Consider the following 21,574-nt stretch of genomic DNA (forward strand, 5'->3'; position numbering starts at 1 on the left):
ATACATAAAAGGAGGAGAAATTAAAATTTTTTTAAGACCAAAGTGGTGGTTGTCCAGAGGAAGTAAAAGGGGGTAAAATATATCACTTTCATAGACAGGGGGTGTCCCATTTGGCCCGGGTTTAATGTCACACAGAATCCTCCACCTAGATATGTTGCAATTCCATCAGCTGCTGTTAAAGCTAACTCAAAGGTTGAGCCTTTTGAAGATCCCATTATCATCACCTGTCCCACCTTCGAGTTAGGAAGTTCTTCAGTTGTAAATTTGAGAATGTTAGAGCTTGAGATGTCACGGCGTAGTTATATGCCAGAAAAATGTAGCTAATACCAATTATTGAAGATCAGCTCAAGACAGGTCAATAGGACCTACACCAGGGTTGAACCTCTCAGTCATTGTTATCATGGAGGAAGGCATGCTACCTGTGAACCTCCAGTGCCAGTTCATTACCTTTAAAGAAGTGTCTAGTTTTAAGAGTTGTTCTTTTGTCGAGTCTATGTCAACTCTCGTTTCAAAGTTGGTAAGTCTAGTCATGTCCATGTCAGTCCTAAGTCTGTTGAGTATGTTAGTCCTTCTCGTTGAGTCAAAGTTTAGTCGTCTGTCAAATCTGATGTAGAGCCCATTGAGGCGCGTCGAAAAGAAAAAAAAAAGGAGAAATTACTGATGTACTTAAGAGTCTTCAATTCAATAAAGTTGTTGCTTTCATATGTTTGATATCCTTTGATTCGCTCTTGGATTTCATGGTTAAATAATTAAAGACACCCTTCTCGGATGAGAATACAGACGACATTTCCCTTGAGATATGAAAGATGGTTAAACGAGAGGAAGAGCGTCGAGCATAGCCACTCAAAGAAGAAATGGAAGCTGTTGATGGTGGTATTGAAATCTGAAAGTCAGAAAAGATGGATTGGCAAAATGTTACCTCCTAAGGAGCGCGAGGAATTGATAAACCTACTTAGAGGGATTTGAGGTAGTCTTGCTTGATCCTATAAGGATAAACTAGGAGAATGTCCTCCTGTGTTGTGCAAGGCAAGACTCTATCAGCTTTAGACATGTAGTCAAAAGTAGAAATCTTAGAGAGATGAACATCAGACATCTAGGAGAGCTGGTCAGGAGTTGAGAGAAGACTTTCAGAAAATGAAGTCATAGATTTAAGCCCTAAAAGAATACTTGGGCTGTATATTTTCAATGAAGAATCTGAGGTGGAATATTTCAAGAGTAAGGACATTCATAATATCAGAAAGCAGAAGAGAACATGAGAGAAAGATAAGAAGGAGAAGGGAATGTATCCCTAAGACAACTCCTTAGAAATATCAAAGACCCAGATGATGGAGTCAATGTAATAGATTGAATAAGAGAATCGTCTTCAACATTTGGAGACAAATGAGAGTAGTAGAATCTTGAATGTAAATTCGAGATTTTTGAGATGAAAGTACAGCATTGTGGTTGAAGTCTTGCCTGAAAAACTTTAGACTCCTCGACAAAAATGTTCAAAGCCATTGAACCATAAACATTCAAAAGCTTGTACACCAAGACACCAGGACGCCATCCTTGGACGTCTGAACCTAAAAGCCAAAATCCTAACGTTTGAAAATTCATTTGCAAACTCTTTGAGCTGAAAATTCAAATTAAATATTTCTTTTCAACCACATTATAAACCAGGGGCATTATGCACCCGAACTACGCGGACCTGATCCCCAACTGTTCAGGGGTATGTAGGCAGCCTGGTATGTCAGGTTCGGTTAACCTTTGGGATAAAAGCAAAATTATTTCCTGTCAATCTTTTGAAGCTTAAAGCTACACCATTCTTTGCTAAACTCCAAAAGGGCGAACTACGCGGACCTGATCCTCCATTTCTGGAGTAAGTAGGCAATCTGGCTAGACCAAATCTGGTTCAAATCCTTAGAACTATAGAAATATCTAACCCCTTTGAACCCAAGCCCACCTAGAAAGTCCTTCTGGTGAAACAAGCGAAGGTTCGAGGCAAACAAGAACAAAAATAGAAAGAAAAGAAAAGAATGAGAGTCTGAAGACCCACTACGTTGAAAACCCGAAAGGGCGGCCTAGATAAAGTCATGTACTGGCTAAGTCAACAACCAAAGGGATTGGCTTATGCAAAGTAAGGATAGCGGTCTGCTGGACTGAAAACTTGAAGAGGCAATCCAATCAGGCGCAAGGACTTCCCACTAAGAGTGAGCTGATGAGATGTAAGAGTTTCTCAGTCATGAAGAACTCCGAAGTTTGAGTAATATGAGAATTCCAGGCAAAAGCTAAGACAAGTAGTTTGCTAGACTAGAACCTGGAATGCAATAGTCATGGGCTCCCACCAGAGGAGACTCGAAGAGATGGAGAAACAATCATTACGTAGGGCAGGATCTTGGAATCCGAGTAGTATCAGTGAGACTTACTTTGACACCTTTCTAAACTTGGGGCATTAAGACTGAGCAATCCAAAAGGGGTAGTAACTATGATGGAAATCCCGATAGAGAAAATTAGAGCCTCTTAACATATTCTTCGAGATTACTTTGAGAGCGGCTAGCCTTACCATAAAAAAATAACACATTAGATCTAAGGGTGAATCAAAAGTGAGTCAAGTTCCTCGAATAACGTACATCATCTTTGATAGAGTCCTTGAAAGTCCATTCCTCATTCATATTCATTTTCTTTCAAGGTCCAATTTGTTTGGCACTGGAAGAATAGGTGTATACCTTCCGAAGTGAAAAAATCAGAATGGACCCTGGTTTAGGTATCAGAGAAAAGCAAGAAAGATCATGTTCAGATACGAGGAAGATGCCAAGTTTCAAGCAGTGAGTGGTGAAAAGAACGAACCTCAAATAATGGTCAATGAAAGGAGGAAACCTCAAGTGATGAACAACAATGAAAGGAGAAATTTTCGGGCTTAGCCATTATCCTATCTTTATTTTGAAGAAAGAACCCATGCAAATCCAAATTTCCTTACTTACCCTGGTTCTGCTTTCCTTGGGACTCTTGTTATGGAAGTACAATACACTAGGGGCATCTTTTATGACTTGCGTCATAAAGATATTGTAAGCCCAATGGTTCCCACCTTGGCATTCCCATCTTCTTTTGATGATTCCAATACACAAGTGATTTTATATCACTAATGTGTTTGAATGTCTAAGTTGTAGATCATAATTGTGCTAAGACAAGATTGCTTGGATTGAGGCAAAGAAGCTCTCATTGGACCACATTCGGAAGACCAAGACATCGGAGATCCAAGACGCATGAAGACTTGAAGCATCACAATTGAAGATCGAAGTCGTTTTAGAATGTAAAGATCCAATCTTAGTTTAGGTGTTTAGAGGCATAAATAAAGTAAATCACACACACCCTAAATGCTTAAGTGGTTGTCCTTGTGGTGTTCCAACAATTTGGAACCCTCATAACAATCCCACTTGGTGAAGATTTGGAAGCCCAAAACAAATAAGAAACAAGAATTGAAAATCTGTGTTTGTAATATTGAATAACCGCAAGTGCACGGATCGTGTATATACGGGTCGAACTCAGGGAAGAGAAATCTAGTTGTCAATCCTATTCTTGTACCGATTAGAATACTAGCTATGATATAATGTTGCCTGGAATGGACTCAGGATTTCCGTGGACTTGACCTCGGAGCCAACACTATATATAAGCGTATATTCTAATCAATCTAAGAATCAAATTTAACTAAGATCTTTTTGATTTAAAATCCTAATTTAGGCAAAGTGTACCAAGGTTCTAATGATATCTTTTAACTACATATCTAATTTAATTAGATAACCAAAATTCTAAGGGCCTAAGTTAATTGGAAAATTGCAAAAGTAATTTGGAATAGTGTAAAAACCTTAATTCAATATAAAAGATTACTTAGGGTTAGAATCCACCATGGGTTCGGATTAGATTGATTAATTAAAACAACTCTTGAACTGGGTTGAAAATTCGATTAACTAGTCAATAAGTGTAAGCCCAATGGTTTTTACCTTGGCATTCCCATCTTGTTTTGATGATTCCAATACACAAGTGATCATTTATCACTAATGTGTTTGTTTGTCTAAGTTGTAGATCTTGATAAAGTAAGATCAAGGATGCTTGGATTGAAAGCCAAGAAGCCCACATTGGACCACTAATTGGAAGGCCAAAGTCATCAAGCAAGAAGTCATGAAGACTTGAAGTCATGAAGACTTGAAGAAATGAAGAAATTAATATTGAAGACCATTTTTTAATGTAATTGATCCAAACCTAGATTAGGTTTTTACAGGCATAATTAAGGTAATCTCACACACCCTAAATAAACAAGTGATTGTATTTGTGGAGTTCCAACACCTTGGAACCCTCATAGCAATCCCATCTTGGTTGAGAACTGGAAGCCCAAAAACAGAATTGAAAATCTGCTCTGCATAGGCTTCTCGGAACTCCGAGAGTTTTTCTCGGAACTCCGAGAATTATTCTCGGAACTCCGAGAAATGGTCCAGTAGACTTTTTCCAAATTCTGTGTGGCTTCTCGGAACTCCGAGATTTTTTCTCGGAACTCCGAGAACACTCCAACGGTCTGAAAAAGAGCCGTTTGGAATTTTGCTGGAATTACCGTAATGCCACTGAACGGTCATATTTTGTTTTTCCTATAAATATGGGTGTTCTAAACATACAAACTATCAATCCTAACACTCTTAAACTTCATTTGAATACCCAAGAGTGAATCAAGCTTCAATTGTGCCTCTCATCACCAACTCTAGGATTTGGATCATAGGCTCTCAATTGTACATCTTTTGTAACCCTTGTGAAGGGATTTTTTAGTTCTTTCTTTCATCTTTCAAGATTTGTATTCGGGCGAGTATTCGGAGAAGCGGAGCCCTTTTTCTCCGTGGTGAGGATTGCCACCAAGGTTAAAGCAATTGTAATTGGCACCGATCTTCGCCAAGGTTAAGAAGATCAAATAGTTAAGCCATCAACGGGTTTGGTTGGTGGAGTGGAGTAGGCCTCGGGTTTGAGGACCGAACCACTTTAAATCTCGGGTGCACTCTTTCTATCTCTTTGCTCTTTCATTTGCATTGCACCATTAGATTTAACTTGTATGCTTAAAATATTGTTTTTGATCTCTTAATCGGTTTAAGTTTTTCAAATTGGTAAATTCTAGTTTTCTTAAACAACCGTATTCTCCCTCCTCATAGTTGCCATTTCTATTATAACTTGGGACCCCCTATATCGGTTTTTCACTTGGTATCAGAGCCTTGGCTCTTAAAAGATTTTAAAATTTTTGTGAAAGTTATTTCAAAATCTAACTAGGGAAAGATTTTATTTGGCAACTTCTAATTGTGAAATGGCACACCAAATTGGAACCGGACTTCCGGAAGGCCATTCCACAACTAGACCTCCTTTCTTCAATGGGTCAAACTATGGACATTGGAAAACAAGGATGCGCATCTATCTTCTTTCGATAGATGTGGAACTTTGGTACATTGTTGAAAATGGTTACAATGTACCTTCCAATCCTTTTGAAGAATGGAATGTGGTAGAGAAAAGGCAAGCTAATTTGAACTACAAAGCAATAAATTCCTTGTTTTGTGCCTTAGCTACCGAGGAGTTTAATAGAGTTGCTCTTTTTGATTCCGCCAAGACTATTTGGGATACCCTTGCAACTACCCATGAGGGAACATCACAAGTCAAGGATTCCAAAATAAACTTGTTAAAGAGCAAGTATGAAATGTTTAGAATGAGTCCAAACGAGAGTATTTCGGAAATGTATACTCGTTTTTCTATTATTTCTAACGAACTAGCTAATCTTGGTAAATCTTATCCTAACGATGAGCTTGTGAGTAAATTACTTAGGTCTCTTCCTCCCCATTGGGATCCAAAGGTGACCGCGATTCAAGAGTCAAAAAATCTCAAGACGCTAACCATAGAGGAGCTCGTAGGATCTCTCATCACCCATGAGATGCTCCTTACTAGCCGACAAGAGGAAAAGAAGCCAAAGGAGAAGGAGAGGGAATTTAGATCCCTAGCACTCAAGGCTTCCAAGGAAGACTCATCAAGTGAAGCGGATAGTGACGAAGAAGAAGCTTTACGAAGATTCAAGAGCTTGTGGAGAAAGTAGCATAAGAAAGATAAGAAAAAGAAAGAAGAAAGTGATGTTGATAGAGCCTTAAGATGCTTCAATTGCAAGAAGATAGGACACAAAAGACCGGATTATCCACTTCTAAAATCAACTTCCTCTAAGTACAAGGGTAAGAAGGATTGGAAGAAGCATAAGGCTCTTGCCGCCGGTTGGGATGCGTCAAGCACATCGGGCAAAAGCTCAAGTGAAGGGGAAGAAAATAAAAAAGATGATCTTTGCTTCATGACATTCGCCCATGAAGTTGAGGTAAACTCTAACCCCTCATATTCTTCATCTAGTAGTAAAAGTGATAGCATACCTTATGATGAATTATGTGAAACCTTGCATACCCAAATTTCCAAAAACAAAGTTCTTAAAAAATCCATTTTAAAGTTAGAAAAAGAACTTGATTTTTTGAAATGTGATTTATCTTCTTCCATATCTCAAGAACAAGTTACACTTGAAAATCATAAACTTGAGATTAATACCCTTAAGGGTAGTTTGGATGAGAAAACTTGCCAACTTTTCAAATTTCAAAATATGGCAAGCTCCTCCAATTCTTATGAAGATGAAAGAAATGAGCTTTTAGTTCAAACATCCCATCTTCATAATGAAAATGAAAGACTTAGATTATGTTTACATGGATTTCTAAATGGAAATAACATTATTGACATAATCCTAAGTAAAACTAGTCTTAGACCTCAACATGCTTATCATGATAGGACTAGTGTATCTAACCCTCTTGTTAGATGTCATTTTTGTGGAATGAATGGTCATTACCAATTCCAATGTGCATCCAAGAGTAGGGCTAGATGTGGGACCAAGAAATCTTGGGTTCCCAAAACCCCCATATGATGATATTCATATTGTGTAGATTAGGGGTTTTTGAACTTAAAATTGAATATATTTCATTTGTATGTTTTTTTTGATAACCCCTCTTGTATTGTAAAATTATTTTAACTAGGGGGAGTTAAAATTGAATTTTTCTTTGAAAAATGGGGAGCTTTAAAATTGTAACTTTTAAACCCTTGTTTTTCTTACCCCTTCTTTTTGTTGATGACAAAGGGGGAGAAGAATCTAGAGTAAAGTCTCTAGTGTAAGAGAAATGTGAAAAGAGTATATGCTTTGATTTGTAAATCTCTTGTGCTTGTCATCATCAAAAAGGGGGAGATTGTAAGCCCAATGGTTTTTACCTTGGCATTCCCATCTTGTTTTGATGATTCCAATACACAAGTGATCATTTATCACTAATGTGTTTGTTTGTCTAAGTTGTAGATCTTGATAAAGTAAGATCAAGGATGCTTGGATTGAAGGCCAAGAAGCCCACATTGGACCACTAATTGGAAGGCCAAAGTCATCAAGCAAGAAGTCATGAAGACTTGAAGACATGAAGAAATTAATATTGAAGACCATTTTTTAATGTAATTGATCCAAACCTAGATTAGGTTTTTACAGGCATAATTAAGGTAATCTCACACACCCTAAATAAACAAGTGATTGTATTTGTGGAGTTCCAACACCTTGGAACCCTCATAGCAATCCCATCTTGGTTGAGAACTGGAAGCCCAAAAACAGAATTGAAAATCTGCTCTGCATAGGCTTCTCGGAACTCCGAGAGTTTTTCTCGGAACTCCGAGAATTCTCGGAACTCCGAGAATTATTCTCGGAACTCCGAGAAATGGTCCAGTAGACTTTTTCCAAATTCTGTGTGGCTTCTCGGAACTCCGAGATTTTTTCTCGGAACTCCGAGAATTCTCGGAACTCCGAGAATTATTCTCGGAACTCCGAGAACACTCCAACGGTCTGAAAAAGAGCCGTTTGGAATTTTGCTGGAATTACCGTAATGCCACTGAACGGTCATATTTTGTTTTTCCTATAAATATGGGTGTTCTAAACATACAAACTATCAATCCTAACACTCTTAAACTTCATTTGAATACCCAAGAGTGAATCAAGCTTCAATTGTGCCTCTCATCACCAACTCTAGGATTTGGATCATAGGCTCTCAATTGTACATCTTTTGTAACCCTTGTGAAGGGATTTTTTAGTTCTTTCTTTCATCTTTCAAGATTTGTATTCGGGCGAGTATTCGGAGAAGCGGAGCCCTTTTTCTCCGTGGTGAGGATTGCCACCAAGGTTAAAGCAATTGTAATTGGCACCGATCTTCGCCAAGGTTAAGAAGATCAAATAGTTAAGCCATCAACGGGTTTGGTTGGTGGAGTGGAGTAGGCCTCGGGTTTGAGGACCGAACCACTTTAAATCTCGGGTGCACTCTTTCTATCTCTTTGCTCTTTCATTTGCATTGCACCATTAGATTTAACTTGTATGCTTAAAATATTGTTTTTGATCTCTTAATCGGTTTAAGTTTTTCAAATTGGTAAATTCTAGTTTTCTTAAACAACCGTATTCTCCCTCCTCATAGTTGCCATTTCTATTATAACTTGGGACCCCCTATATCGGTTTTTCAATAAGAAATAAGATCAAAGAGATGTCATCCCTTATAAGTAATTAATCAAATCCACTATCCAATTTACATTGATTATATAGAACTTTATATTTGTTAATCAACAATCATTCATATGAAAGGGGAAAGCCAATGGCATGAATGATTGGGATTTTCCAAACACAAAATCCTACACAATTTTTCAATTGAGTAGATTGATTTAATTATAAATATTTCTCCTTCCCCATGGCTTCAACTAAACCCTAAGTAATTAGGATTTAGTTATTCATGAAGAAGTGAAGAAAAATAAAAATAAAAGAGATAGATGGGAGAAGAATTGCCATATAGAACTTGAAAGGAAATGAAACAAAAGCAAATTACTTCTTCACTAACTTGAATTGAAACAAAATTACATCAAATTGAACTTAAAATAAATAACAAAAATTAAATAGAACTTAGTCTTTTTCTCCTCCAACTTTGGCCAAATCCTCCTCTTCAAGCTTTAGTATCACCTTAGAATGAACGATGGATGATTGATCCTTGGTTGAGAGTAGAAAAGAAAAAGAACAAGAAAACCTAAGAGAGAGAGAGAGAGAGAGAGAGAGAGAGAGAGAGAGAATCGTGGAGAGAGCTAGAGACAAGAGAGTGTAGAGAGAAGAGAGAGAAAGAGAGTTGTAGAGAGAAAGTAGGGAGAGCTTTTTTTTTTAATGTAATCGACCCTTTTCTTTTTAAGCCTTAAAACGTTGCCCAAAATATCTTGGTCGAATACCCAATTCAAGGTATTATTGCTAAAAAAATTATAGTAAGTCTTCATCTCTTCTTTTTAATAATAGAATTCCATATGCTTAAAGCATGTAATTGCTATTTTTTTAAAAGGAAGCAACGAATATTTTGCACTGAATATAGCTTTTGTCCCAATTTAGCAACTCCATCTTTTTCATGAGAATGGTTGTTGTTTCAGCAACAAGGAAACAACAAATGGCATAAAGTCCATGTAGGTCCCACATATATTGCTTCTATTTGCAGTAGGATTAATTAGAAAGTAGGTCCAAAAATGTGAAAATCGTCCATCATAAGATGCCAATAGTAGGGCTATTTTGGCCTCTTCCTTCCCCATAATAGAAAATTTCTATTTGTAACCCATTCCAAAATAGCAAGGAAAGAGAGAAGTAGTGTCGGTTTGGATTTTTCTAAGAAAGAGATAAACATGCATGGCATAGAGTAGACCCCACTTTCTATTACTTTTAGAATTCAAGCTTCTATTTTGAACACTCCTGGCTCTTAGTTTCCATGCACGTGTATGTTTGCCTTTTTGACCATCCAATCCATGCAAGGTATATCAGTACACGTTGCCTTCTAATTTGTTTTGTACTAAAAAAAAAACAGCACCCAAATTGGCTAGACATTTACGCATGGGACCCACCCATATATAGTGTATCTATACTGCAAGAGGACTGATGTAATTCACATTGGATCAAATGATCCGAACCATACAAATGATGAGCCACAATGTAAAGTGGTCGAACCCTAAATCATTTCCATTGGTTGATCTGAACCGTTCACTTGTTAGGCAATATTGTAAATGGGTTATCCCTCTAACTCAATTCCATAAACTGATATGGGCCGTCCATTTTATAAGCTGCAAAATAGATGGGCCATATCCCCTTAAATAATTCTCGTGGGCTGATCCGAGCCATCCAATTGATTGCACAGGTGTGGCCAAACCTTTTCCATTGGTTAATCTAACCTGTACATTTGTTAGGCCACATTTTTAATTAGCCACCTCCATCTCCACTAATTGTACACTTCCTGGATAAATTCAAGCTCCCATTTTTGATTCTTGAAATGATCCAAACCATTTGTTTTAATTGGCTGATCTTATGGTCGGTTGGGCTATTTCTATAAAAAGTGTAACCGTAGTCAACTTTTATAAGGAATGTAAATACAAACTCTAAGTGGGACCCACCATTGAAGGAGCAAGTTACCAAAAACTATCACCGATCTCAAGGATAGAGAGTAGCTTGCCCAATTTCTTCTTTTAATGGTATCACTTAAATGGCAAAACTACCCTTCTATGGTTCAATTATTAACAGCCTACTCTCACCAATTGAGATACAATAACAGCAGCCCACTCTTGCACGTTTCTGAATTGAATAAGGGATATGAACTTTTACAAATAGTGGGTCCCACCATTGCCAAAACATGTAATTCCCCAACACAACCGAACCTTAGCAGGCCATTATTTCAATTCAATATCAGCCCATCACTTTTGATATCCACAGCCCATCCAAAAATCTATAGGAATTTTGCACCCAAAATCCACTTTATCAAAACCATCAAAATTGTGAACCTAGATGGAATTAGTTGTGGCCCAAACCATTTTTATGCGCTTTTTATCGTTTTAGGTTCATTTTTTGTAAAAATCCATAGATAACCCTGTAACACCAGAAACACACAAAATATTAGTAGCACCACTTTAAATGATAAAAATATGCGTGTTTTTTACCACTACCATTCACACATAAATGTGTTCATCAATCTGCTAGAAATAGGCTTCTCGGAACTCTGAGAGATTCCTCGGAGCTCCGAGATTTGGTCCAGTAACATTTTCCATCTTCTGTTTCAATTCCCGGAACTCCGAGAGAAATTCTCGGAACTCCGAAAAAATCTCTCTGAACTCCGAGACCACTAGTTCGGGAACAAATTATAGCCGTTGGGGATTTTGCCAGATTTACCACTATGCCCCTCAAATGGTCATATTTGGGTTTTCTATATATATGGGTATTCTAAACTTCCCAACTATCAATCCTGACACTCAAAAACTCTATTTGAACATCCTAAGAGTGAATCAAGCTTGTTTATGCCTCTCATCCTCTAGAATTAGGATTTGGATCATTATGATCAAATTTGTACATCTTCTACAAACCTTGTAAACGCTTGTGAGGAATTTTTTAGTTCTTTCTTTCTTTATCAAGACGATTGTATTAGGGCGAGTGTTCGGAGAAGCGGAGCCCACTCTCCGTGCTGAGGATTGCCACCAAGGTTAAAGGTAATTGGAATTGTAATGGGCACCGATCTTCGCCGAAGTTAAGAAGATCAACATAGTGAAGCCATCAACGGGTTAGGTTGGTGGAGTGGAGTAGGCCTCTCGTTTTGCGGACCGAACCACTTTAAATCTCGGGTGCATTCTCTCTTATCTCTTGCTTCATATTTGCATTGCACTTAGGATTTAACTTGTGGGCTTAATTGCCTTTTTTGATCTCTTAAATCTTCAAAATTGTGTTAGAAGTTTTAAAAGCTTAAAACTTGTTAGTAGCCTAATTTTCCCTCCTCATAAGTTATCATTAGAATAGTATTCGGGCCTACCCTTGGAATTTCACTTGGTATAAGAGCCTTGGCTCTTAAAAGATTTTCTTTTCTTAAAATCTTTGGTAAATTTTTTTTTAAAATTTTAACAAGGGAAAGATCATAAGATCATTGGCAACTTTCTAATTGTGAAATGGCAAACATAAATGGAACCGGACTTCCAGAAGACCATTCCACAACTAGACCTCCTTTCTTTGATGGGTCCAACTATGGACATTGGAAGACAATGATGCGCATCTATCTTCTCTCTATAGATGTGGAGCTTTGGCATATTGTTGAAAATGGATACACTTTGCCTTCCAAACTATTTGAAGAATGGAATGTTGTAGAGAAAAGGCATGCAAATTTAAATTACAAAGCTATAAACTTTTTGTTTTGCGCCTTATCTACGGAGGAGTTTAATAGAGTAGCTCTTTTTGATTCTGCCAAGGTTAATTGGGATACTGTGGACCCCGATCCCGAGGACGATGGGCGAGAGACACGAGGTCCCACATCGATCCTCTAAGATCTCCACAATGTGAAGGAGAGCTCTACCAAGGAACTCTCAAAATGGTGCCACTCACAGCATGGGTGGCGATATAAATGAGATACCTTTCGATTCAAGGACCAGTCCGGAACCAAGATGTACCCATAACAAAGAAGAGCCGCCATCCAAGGAAGTAGGCCCTGGATCCCATGAAATACTCTGTTGCAATGGATAACCAGAGATACAAAAGTCCGTACCTTATGACGAATGGGGAAGGTATTAAGCGCCCCCAATTCGTCCAAGTGCAAACACCTGGTCTCTTATGCCATTTTTAATTAATTTTGAAGAGTTTTGGGCTAAAATCATGTGAACTGGGAACGAGTATCCCCAAGAAAACGTCTATCTAAGCATGCATGACCCAGGGATGGGCAAAAGAAAATAAACATCCAAATCCTAACTCACCGCATCTACTCCTAACCCATTACATCTAGGAAAGCAATAACATCCGCATGCACAGCTACAGCTAAGCAAGTAATAGCAGATATGATAAGCAGAAAAGCAGTAAATATCTACAGATAAGCATGTGAAACTAATCGCACAAGGAATAAGCAAGCTGAAAGTAAACACACAAGGAATCAAAGACAAACACACGATAAACTAAAAGATGTGAGGAAAGAAAGGAATCAGAAAATAGACGGTATGCAAAACCCAAAATGCCAGGGAAAAGAAAATGGGACATACGATAGACTCAGGGAGCGATTCTAAAGGAATCGAGCTCAGTGATCCTGATCCGCTAAAAATCGGACAAGTCTCGCGATCGTCATAGCCTATCGTTGGGCTTAGCGAGGACAATCCCTGTAAAGGGGCCACGCTACGTCGTCGCCCATCCCAAAACCCGATAACGTCGGAAAACCGATAAAACCGGCAAACCCCGATCAAAATCGAAAATGAAATGAAAAGAAGGCTCCAAGTGACTTGGCAATCACCATCCTTGCCCATTTTGGTTTTTGTATTTTTGGGAAAAGCTTGAAAGATATTTTTAGATGCTGAAATGATTTCTTTGAAGGGTTTAAATGATTTTATTGAAAAGTTTGACTGAACTTGGGATGAAGATCCCAAGCTGCCTACGTACCCTGTAGAAAGGGATCAAGCCAACGTAGTTCGTACAGCTTTTCGAAAAACGCTTTTGTTGCTTTTTTGATATTTTTTGGATTTTTTGTTATTTGATTTTTATGTATTTTTATCCCTTTTGATCGAAAGGAGATTTTGGCTCAAGAGGTTGCCGTCCGTCATCGCCTTAACCCGACAATGCTGCTCCCAAAATCGATGAGATGTCTAAACTCGAAGACCAACCCAAAAACATATAAGAGGTAACCCTGGAGGTCTAAAGCTAACCCCCAAGACACAGAGATAATCTCGGAGGAGCTGAAGAAATCATGACTATAGATGCAAGTCACAGAAATCATATACAAATCCCGGATATCGGAGCAAGAGGAAATTGAGGAGATGATGTAAGCATGGCTTCAGAACCCAACCAATTGAGAGGGTGTACCCAAAAATGTTCCTCAAGCATGCAAACATAGAGCCAAAAGTGACACCCCTTCTAAGTATATGAGCATGGTGCTAAGTAAAGACATACACATGACTTTCGGTTTATCGAAGCTGATTATGTGGACTACTTTTTTACATGCACTCGAGGACAAACCTGGTAGAAGACCCTCACATAGCAGGAGAATTTGGTGAATTGAATATGACCACAGTTTAAGCCATGTGAAATGGAGCTGCTCTCACTAATCTGGTTCCATCCCTTATAATTAAATCCTCATCAAATTGGAATAAAGACCAATTGACCCTATGGGATTACTAAATCATGGAGCGGTGCTGACCTCAGAAGCATTGATAGTTCTACCTCCAAACTGACTTAGAATAAATGACCAAGTAGAAAACTCCATCCGACCAAATAGCATGACCCAATCAAGAAGAAAAATTAGGAGAAGGATGACTACCGATTGCGCTCAAAATAGGTACACAGGGCCTATGTTGAATCTTAAACTCTTCTGAACACAAGGATCGAGAATTGCCAAGCTGTAGAAACGAAGACAAATTGGTGCTGCCAATGGAATCGGAATAGAAGACTCGACACGCACATGGACAAGAAGATAATATCTCAAATCTCTTACAGAAAAGACATTGCAATCTTCAGGACCTGATCATAGGAGCGAACCATGTTCTTCTTTCATTTTCAAATCGCAAGACAAATCAGAGTAGGGCTGATTAAGAATAAAACCTTCGATTGCAAGATAAAAAAAAGAACACATTACAGGGAGCATGAAAACCATTTAGCAACTGGCGTTGAACAGAAATCACCACATTGGAACAAATGAAAATCATTGAAAATTAAATATATTACCAAATATGGATGACCGCAGATCTCCTTGCCCTCTTTCCCTTGTCTCTGAGAACCTTTGCTCGAATCCTCGACCTCTTCTTCTTGCTCTGACTTCAACTTCTTGACTTAATAGAGATCTATTGGGTTAGGGGTAAGAAAAGGGGATTGGATCTGTTGTGGAGGTAATGGCCATTGAAATGAATGTGATCCTAGGGTTGTAAATGAAGAGGGATTTGGTAGAAATGAAGAAATGGTGGTGGATAGATCTGATTTGCAGAGGTTAGAAATGGAGGGTTTTGGGTTTTGGTAGATGTAGGTCGATGTGTGTAAAGGGGTTTTTATAAAAACTGGGTTAGGAGCTCAAGGAAGAAGATAATGGATGGTTGGATGGAGGAGAATAGATGGTGGCGGTGCCGGATTCCGGTGGCCGAGGTTGGAAGAGGGATTGGACGGAGATGGGTATGGTGGAGGGATGGGAGAACGACGGCAATGGAGGTGTCGGCTGGAGGAGTAGTGGCCGGAGAAGAGGGGTTGGTCGGAGATAATGGAGATTTGCCGGAGGGAAATGGGGTTTCCAATGGAGGTGGGGTTTGTAAGCTCGGTTGGGTGGGATGAGATAGAGAATAGAAAAAGGGTTTTGATGGTAATGGGGATAGAGGTGATGATGGTCGGATGGTGGTGGATAGAGGTTGCAGATGGTGGTGGTGACAGAGATGGTTGGAGATGGGTTTGTGAAGGGTGGTCGGATTCCGGCAAGCTTGCCGGAATCAATGGGGATGATGGTTGCTGCAAATGGAAAAAATAAAACAAATGGGTTTTGATGGTGGAGTCGAGGATGGTGGTGGTGGATGACGGTGGTGACCGCGGAATGGGTGGAGAAGGAGGCCGGATTGAGGCTGGAGAAGATGGCCGCCCAGCTCTCAGCTTTTCTCCCTCTCTCTTCTCTACTACTCCTTTATCTGTTTTTTTTTTAATGGTGGTGTCGGTGGGATGGGGAAGATGGTGGAGGTATTGGAGGAGATGGAGGCGCAAATGAGGGTGGGTTGCAGAGGGATGGTGCCGGAATTAATGGAGGAGGTTGAAGAAGATGGTCGTAGGTGGTAGTGGCTGGAGATCGATGGAGGTTGAGATGGGTTTGGGTTTGGTCGGATTCCGGCAAGCTTGCCGGAATCAATGGAGATGGTGGCGGAAATGAAGAAATGGTGGTGGTAAAAAATGGTGGAAGAGGTGGAAAAGGGAACTCGGTTTGGAGGTGGTGGTTAACGGTGGTGGTAGAAGGAGGAGAAGATGAGGTGGCTGCAAATCCCTTTCTTCCTCTCCCTCTCTCTGTTGCTGCTCTTTTTCTTGGAAAATGGGGCTCCCCTCCCTACCCACGAGACTCTTTTTTTTTTATAGCTAGGGTTGAAACCCTCCTCTAATCTCAGCCATCCATTCCCCCTTTTTGATGAACCGGATCATCCCCACCCTTGTAGAAAAACCTAGAACTTTAGGCATGCTCCTCAATCACTACCCTACACCTAGTCCCCTTTTGATCCTATGGTCCTTGCTTATTGCTTGTAGAGGAAGCAATAAAATGTTCCAAAAAAGCCCTCTTGTAAATAGGAAATGATATATTCGGCCCCCCCTTCTCTCTCATGGGCAGCCCCCGTCTAATGTATTCTATTTTATTATTTTGTGACTAAAGGGGTGGTTTGGGCAAAGGGGAAGGGACAAAATATATCATTACTTATCATTTGCAATGATTTAAGCACAATTATATTTTAATAATCGCACTAACTCGTCTGTCCTTCTTCCTTAATTAGCTCGCGAGAGCTATCTTGGGAAATGTGATAACCCCTTAATAGCTCCTTAAACACTACGACAGGGCGAGTTAGCGTAAAAATCAAAATATGGTATGCGAATAAACACTAAAACTCAGGAAACCCAATGGAGTGCCAATACCAAAACCAGGGGTCTTTTGTAATTTTTTTATTTATTTTTGTTTTGGGAAGATCAGTATGGGGATTGAGGCCTTGAAAAGTTTCACAAGACTAACCACAAATGGACTTCTCAGGTCTATCAATCACTCGGGACTCAGCTCCTCGGGAATTTTGAGATTTTGCTCAATTTTGGGACTTTGCTCGATCTCAGGATCTTATTCGACTTTTGGGTCCGGTCAAAATGGGGTGTCTACAGATGCCCCTCTGTGGCAGAGGGTGCTTGTCGCACGAATGCCAGAGTTGAAGAGACAACACATTTTGATCGGCCCGAAATTTCAAATGAAAAGATACAAAAGGGATTGGATTTTTTTATTGAATGGCAATTTGGACTTTGAAAAATCAGGCGGAACCCACACGCCCTGAAAATGAGGCTGGAATAATCAGGCGGAACCTTCACGCCCTAAAAAAAAAAAGAGAGAATTTTTAGTTAGGCGAGACCTTCGCGCACTAACGGGATATTTGGTTAGGTGGAACCTTCACACGCTAACCACAGGGAAGCTTTGTCATGCGGAACCCTCACACAGTAACATGCAAGAAAATTTTGTTATGTGGAACCCTCACACAGTAACAAAAGGGGGGAATTTAATTAGGCGGAACCCTCACACACTAATCAAAAGGGAAAGCTTTGTTATGCGGAACCCTTACGCAGTAACAAGCAATGGAAATTTGTTATGTGGAACCCTCACATAGTAACAAAAGGGAGAATTTTAATTAGGCGGAACCCTCACGCACTAATCAAAAGGGAAAGCTTTGTTATGCGGAACCCTCACGCAGTAACCAACGAATGAAATTTGTTATGTGGAACCCTCACACAGTAACAAGAGAATGAAATTTGTTATGTGGAACCCTCACACAGTAACAAAATGGAGAATTTTAATTAGGCGGAACCGTCACGTACTAATCAAAAGGGAAAGCTTTGTTAGGCGGAACCCTCACGCAGTAACAAGCGAATGAAATTTGTTATGTGGAACCCTCACACAGTAACAAGCGAATGAAATTTGTTATGTGGAACCCTCACACAGTAACAAAAGGGAGAATTTTAATTAGGCGGAACCCTCACGCACTAATCAAAAGGGAAAGCTTTGTTATGCGGAACCCTCACGCAGTAACAAGCGAATGAAAATTTGTTATGTGGAACCCTCACACAGTAACAAAAGGGAGAATTTTAATTAGGCGGAACCCTCACGCACTAATCAAAAGGGAAACCTTTGTTATGCGGAACTCTCACGCAGTAACAAGCATTGGAAATTTGTTATGTGGAACCCTCACACAGTAACAAAAGGTGGAATTTAATTAGGCGGAACCCTCACGCACTAATGAAAAAGGGAATGCTTTGTTGTGCGGAACCCTCACGCAGTAACAAGCAATGGAAATTTGATCGAGGAGTAAAACTCTTATGAAAAGATTGACACTCTCCTACTTTTGATTGATTGATTGATTTGAATTGATGGATTTAGATTGATTTCTTTGGAGATTAAGATTGATTTCTTTGGAGATTACTCTGTCTCTCCAAAGAAGCGGGAACTTTTTTTTTTTATATATGCTTGCTTGATTGATTGATTTGGATCAGATTGATCCCCTTGAGAATTGCTTGTCTCTTGCCGAGAAAATGGGAGTGCGAGTTCCTTGCTGAGGACCGGACTCTCATGATTTGCTGGGATTTTGGATATTGACCCTTTTTTAAAGAAATGGATTTTGCTGGGGATTGAATGCTTTGAGCAGCTGCCAGTGGACTCTCTGGGAAGTAGATGCTAGACTCCATTGGGGACTAGCTCTGATGATGAGCTGACTATAGAGTAAGCTTAGCTGGGGAATGTGGAGGTTTGACTCGAGATGTGCTCGAGCTTCTCTCATCTCAACTTGCTGGAGACATTGGTTTATTCTGATTGTCCTTGTGGATTTGACAGCTTTTATGACTTGGCGTGATTTGCCAAGTCATAAAATATGCCCCTAGTTATTTCATACTTCGATGACTAGAGTCTTAATAAAGCAAATACAAATGCAGGGAAACAAATATTTCATTTCATGAATATTGGATTTACAAAGCTCTCTGTGTAGAGGAAACATGAGAACCATAAGATCAATTCTGCCTGAAAGGTCTCTTTCGAATCTGTCAGCTGACAAAATTTCAATAGGCCCGACAGCTTGCTATTCTTCTGAACCTTGCTCTGATTTAATCTGCCTTCCGGAGAAGGGACTTCTTGCTTTGGTGCCTGTCACCCCAGCTCTGGGAAAGGTACAGACCATACAAGACCTTGGAGATTTTGACTTGACACGCGACAGACTTCGACAAGTGACAAGTAAAAGACATTGACAAGCACACTTGGATTTCAAGAAAGACTCAACTTGCTTCTTGACTTGACAAATATTTTAAATTGGTGAAGGTTAACCACTCTTAGAGTGACTCGAATACCATGCTTAAAAGTGATTCATTCCCTGCTCGGTATTACCGTCATGATCATTAAACCCCTTTGATTGCTTAGTCTTAAATGCCCCTAATTTAGAGGAATATCAAAGTAAGTCATGCTGGCACTATTCAGACTTTGATGATGCCATTATTGGGTTACAAGTCTTGTCTGCCTCCAGTTGTTCAGCTTCTTTAGAAGTCACTGCCACTAACCAGATTGCCATTTTCAAGTTTTCAATCTGTCGGACCGCTTGCCTTAATTTTTGCCTGAATTGCTCTTGCGAGTTTTCAATCCAACAGGCTCACACCTTGATTTTTGCCTAAGCCGCCCTTTCGGGTTTTCAACTTAGCAGGTGAATGACCCTAACTTTTGCTTAGATCGCCCTTGCGGGTTTTCAATCTAACGGGCCTTTAGACTCCATTTTTTTCTTTTTCTTTTTTCTTTTTTCTTAGCCACAAACCTTTGCCTATTGCACAAAAAGGACTTTTTAGGTAGGTTAGGGTTTGAATGACCGGAGTTTTGATAAGTTTTTCAAGGTTTCGACCGAATCCGGACTAGCCAGACTGCCTACGTTCCCCCAAAAGATGAGGATCAGGTCGCGCGTAGTTCAAGGCACAAATGCCCCTAGTTTGTGGTTTTTCAAAGAGAATGGTTTTGATTTTGTGTAAGCTCAAAAGGGTTTTGCAAAGGATTCTTTTGATATGTTTTTTTTTTTTTTTTTTTTTTTAAAGGTTTTTTGGTTTGGAGTTCTGGTCGATGAAGGAAGGCCTTCTGGTGCTTTAAGCATAGTATTTCTTGAGTTGGTCAAGGTTTGTTGGCTCTGTTAGCTTTTCTCCATTTTCATCGAGGAGTCTGACGACTTTTCCAGGCAGGACCTCGTCAACAATGTATGGACCTGACCATTTCGGCTTGAATTTACCCCTGGGATCATATACCGGTGCCCGGAAGGATTTCAGAACAAGATCTCCTTTCTTGAGGTCTCGAACTCGACCTTTCTTGTTGAAGGCTCTCTCGACACGGCGTTGATACCCCTGAACATGGTACAATGCTTTCAGCCTCTTTTCGTCAATCATTTGTAACTCTTGATATCTGGCTTGAGCCCAAACAGATTCTGGCAACCCAGCTTCCATCATCACTCTCAGGGAGGGAATTCGCAGTTCAACAGGCAAGACAGCTTCCATTCCGTACACCAAAGAATACGGAGTTGCACCTGTAGAGGACCTGATCGACGTCCTATAGGCCCACAAAGCATACGGGAGTTTGCTCGACCAATCTTTGTAAGTCTCGGTCATCTTGCTGATGATCAGTTTGATGTTTTTGTTAGCAGCTTCAACATCTCCGTTCATTTGAGGTCTATAGGGCGAAGACTTATGATGCTTGATCTTAAACTCTTCACACAGATGCGCCACCTCCTTTTTGAAATGGGACCCATTGTCTGAAATTAGTTCATGTGGTACTCCATATCTGCAAATAATATTCGCTTTGATGAACCTTGCAACAGGAACCGAGGTCAGTGACGCATACGAAGCAGCTTCTATCCACTTTGTGAAGTAATCAATGGCAACCAAGATATATTCATGCCCACTAGAAGACTTCGGACTTATCTTCCCGATGATATCTATTCCCCATACCGAGAACGGCCACGGTGAAGTAAGAGAATGCAACTGAGAAGGCGGCACATGGATGAGATTGGCGTAGACCTGACATTTGTGACATTTCTTCACATAGGCGTAGCAGTCTGCTTCCATTGTCGGCCAATAATATCCAAGTCTGAGAATCTTCCTTGACAGCATCTTTCTGTTCATATGCGGTCCACAGACTCCTTCATGTGTTTGCTCTATGAGTTCAGCTGCTTGATCCTCATCTATACACAAAAGCTGGATTCCATCGAACGACCTCCTGTACAACTCCTCACCACAAATGATAAAGTTAGAGGCCAATTTCTGAAGAGACCTTCGCTCTTTTCCAGAAGCTTCCGGTGGATGCCCCTTGCCTAAGATAAGGTTTTTGATATCTGTGTACCAAGGCTTGCCATCTGAACACCTCGCTGCTATTTCAATAGCGTTAACATGTGACGGGGCCCATTGAAGCCGTACTTCTAATGGTTGAACCTCCATTGCTGCAGAAATATCGAGCATTGAAGCCAGAGTAGCTAATGCGTCCGCAAAATGATTCTTTGTTCGAGATAGGTGAGTGAATGTGATATTTCTGAATTTTCTGACCAGAGACTCTAGGTACGTATTATACGGGATCAACTTATCGTCTCTTGTTTTCCAGTTTCCATTGGTTTGACAGATAATCAGAATTGAGTCCCCGAATACATCTAGGTCCTGAATGTGCAAGGCCATGGTTACTTCCAAACCTGCAATACATGCCTCGTATTCTGCCATATTGTTTGTGCACTTGAATTGAAGTTTGATGGATATAGGGATATA

The 21,574-nt window shown here is 39.9% G+C and overlaps 1 protein-coding gene across 1 annotated transcript; it reads right to left on the reverse strand.

Annotated features, from left to right (window-relative positions):
• Positions 1–345: 345 nt before the first annotated feature.
• LOC143852475 (uncharacterized) lies at positions 346–21,529 on the reverse strand. Its single transcript, XM_077361860.1, has 5 exons — positions 20,960–21,529; positions 20,631–20,803; positions 20,059–20,372; positions 1,434–1,562; positions 346–419 (listed from the first exon to the last, which is right to left on the reverse strand). The coding sequence occupies exons 1-5, from the start codon at positions 21,527–21,529 to the stop codon at positions 346–348; spliced, it is 1,260 nt and encodes a 419-aa protein (XP_077217975.1).
• Between the last annotated feature and the right edge of the window lie 45 nt (positions 21,530–21,574).

Source organism: Tasmannia lanceolata, unplaced genomic scaffold (assembly GCF_043159265.1).
Source record: "Tasmannia lanceolata isolate RefF3 unplaced genomic scaffold, GAP_Taslan_0.1 ptg000019l, whole genome shotgun sequence".
NCBI classification, from domain to species: Eukaryota; Viridiplantae; Streptophyta; class Magnoliopsida; order Canellales; family Winteraceae; genus Tasmannia; species Tasmannia lanceolata.